We start from the raw sequence: 6,847 nt of genomic DNA, 5'->3' as shown, positions 1-6,847 counted from the left end.
ACAGTAAGCTGATGTCTGAGCCTCCCACATCAAGCACTGATAGAAAATCCACTTTAGGCTTTCTCACAGGCCAGTCTAATGGGGTGCTCCCCTCTTCTCAAACAAGTCTAGCACTCTAGTGCTGAAACATGTCTATAATCCCAGCACTCAGGAATGTGGAGGTAGGGAGAGCAGAAGTCACAGGCCAGACTTGGTTAAACAGGAAGTTCAGGTGAGGTCTCAAAGCCAACCGACCAACCAAACGGCGAGCAGGCAGTGTTTACCAATAGTCAGGCCAAACCAAGGTGACACAAACACTCGTGCACTATGCATGTTTTGATGATAGGATGGATACACTAGGTACTATTCTTCTCGAGTATTAACTAATTCAGTCCTCCAAACAGTTATATGAGGTAGACATTACCATCATTTCTGTATAAGAGGTGAGACACTATGGAACAGAGAAGCCAGATAACTTGCTTTTGGTTACCCAGCTGCCGAAGAGTCTACTTGCCAACACTGCAGGAGCGTGTGGTGGCTTGAATGAGGATGTCCACCATAGGGACGTTTACTACTTGCTCTCCAGTTGGTAGCGCAGTCTGGATAGAGTTAGGAGGTGTGGCCTAGGGAATATGTCACTGGGGCTGGGCCCTGCCAAACCCAGGCCCCATTCGCCATGTACTCTTTCTGCTTGGTGTCTGCAGCTTAAGATGTGAGCCCTTAGCTTCCCGCTCCTGTTGCCATGGATCTGCGGGCTCTAACCTGCTGGAGCCATGAGCCCAAATAAACTCCTTCTTCTCTAAGTTGCCTCAGTCATGGTGTTTTATCAGAACAGCAGGAGGGCTAATACACAATGGTACTGAAAGACAGAAGCTGAACGCAGACCTCAGATCACGAGCCTTCCTTCTCACAGTGCCATGGTACTGTGAGGATAAATGTTTGTGACCCTCACCTGAAAGGGAAAACATTTCACACACTATCTGTGGCCAGAAGAAACAAGCGTGCGTGCAGACACTCAACACTTACTGGCGGGAGATTCTTGTTGTGGAGGGACGGGAAGAATGGTGGGTTTGGCTGGCCCTCCTGCACGTGGCTCAGCTGCTCTGTCCTAGAGGCTTCGCCCTTGTAGGGATACACAAAATGCTGATGGGGTTGACTGGCTTGGTTTGGTCGTGAAGAAATCAGTGTATGCGCCTTGGTTGGGGCCTGGGCAGGAGGGGCTGGCTTGACGTAAGGAGGTGGGCCTGTCTTGTCTTGGACATCTTTCTGTGGCTTTCCTGAGTCCTGTGTGCTGATGCCCAGTGGGTGTCCGATCTGGAAGTAAGGGTATCGAAGTGCCTGGAATGACAAATGAGGCATCAGGAGAAAAGCAAAGAAGGGACAGTAAGCACCATCGTGATCAATGGACGAGAGCTCACGTGGCCACTACAGGCTCTTAGCCAAACCTGCTGTAGAAACCAAATTCTTGTATTGGTGCTCCCCTTCTGTTTCTCCATATCTGAGCTAACAAAACATTTGCATATCAGTTGCAATACTTAAAATTATTTGGATAAAGCAAACGGTATGAATCTGGGAGTGGTGGAACATGTCTATAATCCTAGCACTCAGGAATTTGGAGGTAGGGAGACCAGAAGTCAAAGGCCAGACTTGGTTAAACAGGAAGTTCAGGTGAGGTCTCAAAACCAACCGACCAACCAAACGGCAAGAGCTAAGCAGGCAGTGGTTATCTATGCCATACTCAGGCCAAATCAAGACTACAACACAACACACTCAAGCCGTCCCACTGAGGCAAGCTTTGGAAGCAAGTTGCTATGGATAATCGAGTTTCTGGTTAACCAAGGAATACGCCTTAATGTGTAGTAGCTTACAACTGTATGAAATTCTGTATGTATTCCCCAGAATTGGTTAATGGACGTCACTGAAAATAGCATTTTCTTAGTGAGTCTGGAACGTGAGTTATAGACATCTACAATTATTATGTGTAAGCACTAATGTAAAACCAGGATGTGGGTGAGTGACCAGCTCTCCCTCAGCTCTTTTGGGTACGTTTCATAATTTATCAGGGTAGCCCAGGGGAGGGTGGGCAGGCAGATGGGGGAGAAGCCCCCCTCAGAAGCCCTGCCTCCTGGATTATAGGCAGCTGTGCTATCTATCCCAATTCCTGAAGAAGTGACTAGGAAAAAAATCACTCAAACTATCTAAGATGCGGCTTTCTTACCCACAGGAGTGAAAACAAAAATATTTACTGCGTGAAGTCCTCGTTAAGTTGAAATCACATAAAACGAACCATGGCACAGGCAAAGTCATGAAAATGTTAGCTACGGTGACCTGCCTGGCTCTGTCCATCTGCTGTTCTGTCTAGGCTATCTGCACACGAGGGGCTGGGTTTGCAAGGTCTGGTTACTTTGCGGCAATCCAGGCAGGCTTATCAATCAACTACCGAATGATGCTATCATGCAGGACACATTTAAAACACCTCCAAAGGCAGACAGGCTCACAGTTCTGTTCTGTTCCGAACTACTCTTTATTCCTTGACAATTTTATGTTCATTTTCACTGCAGATCACATATATATCATATATTGTGATATATCATGGAAACTATATGCTAATGTTCAAAGCAAACATAGTTTAATCTTAACTATTTTAATTGTGCACATCAAGGTTCAGGTCACCTTAAATTCCTCCAGTTCATAGGAGTCAATACTATTTTTTCAAACATGTTAGCAAATGAAAAACTTATGACTTATAGAGATACTCAGAGTTAGGTATAGATTTCCTAAGAAATGCTTTGAACAGAAAGACAAAACAAAACAAACAAACAAACGGGCAAACCTGACTAGCAGTTGGTCGTTTCTTGGGATCCCACTGAAGCAAGTCTCTCAGGAGCTGAATTGCTTCGCTGCTAGCATTTGGAATTAGCGTCTTTAAGTTATTGGGTATGCACTGGGGCCAGATGAAATTCATAGCACTTGACAGCTGGTAGCCTTCAGGCCAGTCAGTCTGCAGGAAAAGACAGGAAATGGTGCTCACACCGTCACTGTGACTGCAGTCAGGGGTCTTCCACGTGCGCCCATAACAGAAAGGCAACTGTGCCTCCATTGATGTCACTAGACAGGAGTATATAATGGGGCCCAGGGCTACTCTAACACAGAGGAGCCTGCGAGCAATCTGAGAACCAGTGACAAGACAGTGATCCCCACCAGCTTAGTTTGTTTTACAACCTTTACGGAAGGAAGACTGTCCATTTCTGGAGGACTGAGGATTGAAACCCAAGGCATTTTCTCTGCTGTGCTCTCTGACACATGGGTTTTGGACACTGCTCATATATTTTTGAGGGGAAAACAAGATAAGACAAGATAAAGCAAAAGCCAGATTCCTAGTCCAATACATTTGTGAAACTCGATGTGTTATCACCAGTCTGACGAGGCTAAGTATTTATCCTGAGAAGCCAGAGACAACGCTGTTCGCCCACTCTCCATGCTTTCACACACCCGTGTCTGGGCACTGAAGGCTGGAAAGAACCATGGGGAATCTGAGAAGCTAGGCATGCGGTTCTCTCGTTTCAACACTGCTGTCCTGTACGGCATCCTGCAATAGAATGTTGACCTCTTCCTGGAGCTAACAGTTACTATGAATACCATCCAATCAGACAGTTCCTGAGAGGATGCTTAGTGTTGTTGAATATCCAGAAATAATTCAATATAAATCCTTCCCTTAAAAATGTCACCACCTTTAAAAGACAAAATAGGGCATTTCTTTCAAAATGTAATAATAAAAAATGACAAAGGAGTAGATATAGATACAAAGAGGAAGGAGGCCAGCCAGAGGACTTTGACAACATTATCATTAGCATGGTGGGAGTAATGATTCATTCAAACAATTAAAAAACAAACGGACAAACAAAAAACAAGGGGTAGAGAGACGGCTCAGAGGTTAAGAGCACTGACTGCTCTTCCAGAGGTCCTGAGTTCAATTCCCAGCAACCACATGGTGGCTCACAACCATCTGTAATGGGACCTGATGCATTCTTCTGGTGTGTCTGAAGATAGTTACAGTGTGCTCCTATACATAAAATAAATAATTCTTTAAAACAAAAAACAAAAGGAACTTCGCCTACTATGTATAAGGCCCTAAGTTTGATACCTAGTTCCACACACAGTTACACATACACACAAAGGAAAAAGTGGGGGGAGGGGAGGAGAAGGAGGAAAAGGAGGAGGAAGAAGAGAGAAGGAAGAGGAAAGGATATAAAGACAGAATTCATAACAGCAGTGGTACTGGGAACTGGGAAAATAGACACAAGACAAATCTGCGACCAGCATGGAACTCAGGTACAGCGGAGACTGGAGAAGCATCGGTAGGAGTCCTATGGAGGAAGAGAGGGCTATCAATGGTCACTAAGGAGACGCTCATTCATACAGAATGGGGTATTCCAGGGTACAGAGCCGCCAGTGTGCAGGACTGAGCAATGAGCTGAGGGGTGGACGGCATCAACACTTTCAAGTGAAGGTCAGATTGTAACCAGAACTGTTTTTAAGGAAGGCGAGGCTAGCCACAGACTGAAAGGTAAGCTGGTGAGAGAGCCTGGAAGGCAGGGAGTGGGGTAGGGACAGAGGTGGGGTGGAGGGTGGGAAACAAGCCGAGAGATCCATGGGCCCAGCTTCAACTCCACAGTGGGTCTGCAAGAAGCGGCCTCAGCTGAGAATGGTGGCTGCACATCTGTACTCCCAGTGCTGCAAAGGAGGCAGTGGCAGGTGGATCTTTGTGAATTCCAGGCCAGCCTGGGCTACATGATGAGACCCTGTCTCAAAGCCAAAACCAAAGCCCAAACCCAACCCAAACCAACCCAAAAAGCCTAGGAGCCGTAAGCCCCTCGGCCTCAAGACTGGCCCTCTAGGGACCATGATGATCACAGACAGAAATAGGGGACGGAAGAAGGAAGGAAGCGTGTTAAATGGTGAGCGCTGTGCTTCCGGTGAACTCAGCCGGAGGTGACTGAGTGAGGAGGGACTGGCCCAAACAGTTACAAAGGAGAGAAGTGGGTGTCTTAGGGTTGGCTGCTGTGGACAGACACCATGACCAAGGCAAGTCTTATAAGGACAACATTTAATCGGGGCTGGCTTACAGGTAGAGGTCCAGTCCGCTATCATCAAGGTGGGAGCGTGGCAGCATCCAGGCAGGCATGATGCAGGCAGAGCTGAGAGTTCTACATCTTCATCTGAAGGCTGCTAGAGGAAGACTGACTTCCAGGCAGCTAGAGTGAGGGTCTTAAGCCACACCCACATCGACACACCTATTCCAGCAAGGCCACACCTCCTAATAGTGCCACTCCCTGGCCCAAGCACATACAAGCCATCACAGCGGGGACAGAGAGTGCCTTTGAAAGGCTTAGTAGACAAAGCTGGGCATACAATGGAGGACTGTGTAAAGGGTGAGACAGTATAGAGAGAAAGTAGAGAGCCATGACAAACACCATAGCTGTAAGCATAGAGAACGGAGATGCCGGCCTTGCTGGAGAACCTGAGCTGAGAAGATGGTCAAGCTCTAGAACAATCTCAGGTGTGTCGGCGCTGTACGGGACTGGGGAGAGGCAGAGCAGGAAGCCGCTGGCTTTGCTCACGAGCCTTTGTTCTAGTCATTACCTTCTTCGGTGTTCCCAACACTTGGCAAATTTTGAAAATCGTGTCAATTTCACTGGCCCCAGGGAAAAGAGGCCGGAGGGTGTACACCTCTGCCATGATGCAGCCCACGGCCCAGACATCAATGGGGGAGCTGTAGTTGGTAGATCTCAGGAGTACTTCTGGAGCCCTATACCTGGAAAGACAAAGTTAACAGCTAGCTGTTGCTTCTACTGATAAGGGATTAAACTCAATAACAAGAAACTCTCTGGAAAAATATCTATTTCCCTAAATACCATGTGTTACAGGGGCTTATGAGGACTCGGCAACTGTCATAGCCAGTAATAAAAATGAATGGTCTTAGGGTTGCAGAGGTAACTCACAGGGTAAGAGCACTTGCTGTGCAAGCTGGAGAAACTGAGTTCAAATCCCCAGCACCCAAGTACAGAGCCAGGCATGGCTTCCCGTGCCTGTAACTCCAGCATTGGGGAGCAGAAGAAAAGAGGACACTCAGTATCCTCCTCTGACCCCCATACCCCATGTGAGCACCATACAATCATGTGCATGAAGTATACACACACATACCCCACATACATACACTCTACACACATGAAAGAAAAAGAGAGAGGAGGAAGGCAGAAAGAAATAGGGATCTACTCAAGGCTTCTTCAACCTTTTCTATTTATAACTCTTTTACCTCAGAAATTTTTATATTTTAAAAATTTAAAGATTACTGGTAATAAATCACACATTTATTTAATCCATTCTTTAGTGTACATATAATCTTACAGTTTATTAAAGGTGGAAGCAAAAATTCACCTATGGGACTGGAAAGACAGTTCAGTGATTAAGAGCACTGACTGGTCTTCCAGAGGTCCTGAGTTCAATTCCCAGCAACCACATGGTGGCTCACAACCATCTGTAATGGGACCTTTTCTTGTGGGTCTGGAGACAGTGACAGTGTACTCATACATACACCTAATGATGTTTTTTTTCTTGAGACAGTGTTTCTCTGTGAAGTCCTGGCTGTCCTGGAACTTGCTATATAGACCAGGGTAGCTTTCAACTCAAGAGATCTGCCTGCCTCTGTCTCTGAGTGCTGAGACTAAAGGCATGTGCCACCAAACGTGGTGAAAAGGGTCTTATGTAGCCCACAATGGCCTCAATCTCAGGATATAGCCAAGAATGACCTTAGATTTCTGATTCTCCTGCATCAGTGTGGAGATTACAGGATAGACAGTGGTTTGAT

General features: G+C 46.5%; 1 protein-coding gene across 2 annotated transcripts in view; it reads right to left on the bottom strand.

The window, feature by feature from the left end:
- Positions 1 to 6,847, bottom strand: part of Cilk1 (ciliogenesis associated kinase 1) — a 58,391-nt gene that overhangs the window by 12,204 nt on the left and 39,340 nt on the right. For both annotated transcript variants that reach the window (XM_032911585.1, XM_032911587.1), the window contains exons 7-9: positions 5,623 to 5,794; positions 2,813 to 2,980; positions 1,006 to 1,317 (exon numbers count right to left, since the gene is read on the bottom strand). In XM_032911585.1, the coding sequence (XP_032767476.1) occupies positions 1,006 to 1,317; positions 2,813 to 2,980; positions 5,623 to 5,794 (652 nt within the window). The remainder of the gene's footprint in view (positions 1 to 1,005; positions 1,318 to 2,812; positions 2,981 to 5,622; positions 5,795 to 6,847) is intronic.

The sequence above is a fragment of the Rattus rattus genome, chromosome 8, assembly GCF_011064425.1.
Source record: "Rattus rattus isolate New Zealand chromosome 8, Rrattus_CSIRO_v1, whole genome shotgun sequence".
NCBI classification, from domain to species: domain Eukaryota; kingdom Metazoa; phylum Chordata; class Mammalia; order Rodentia; family Muridae; genus Rattus; species Rattus rattus.
The sequence above is the reverse complement of the archived record's forward strand: the minus strand, read 5'-3'. Positions and strand labels throughout refer to the sequence as shown.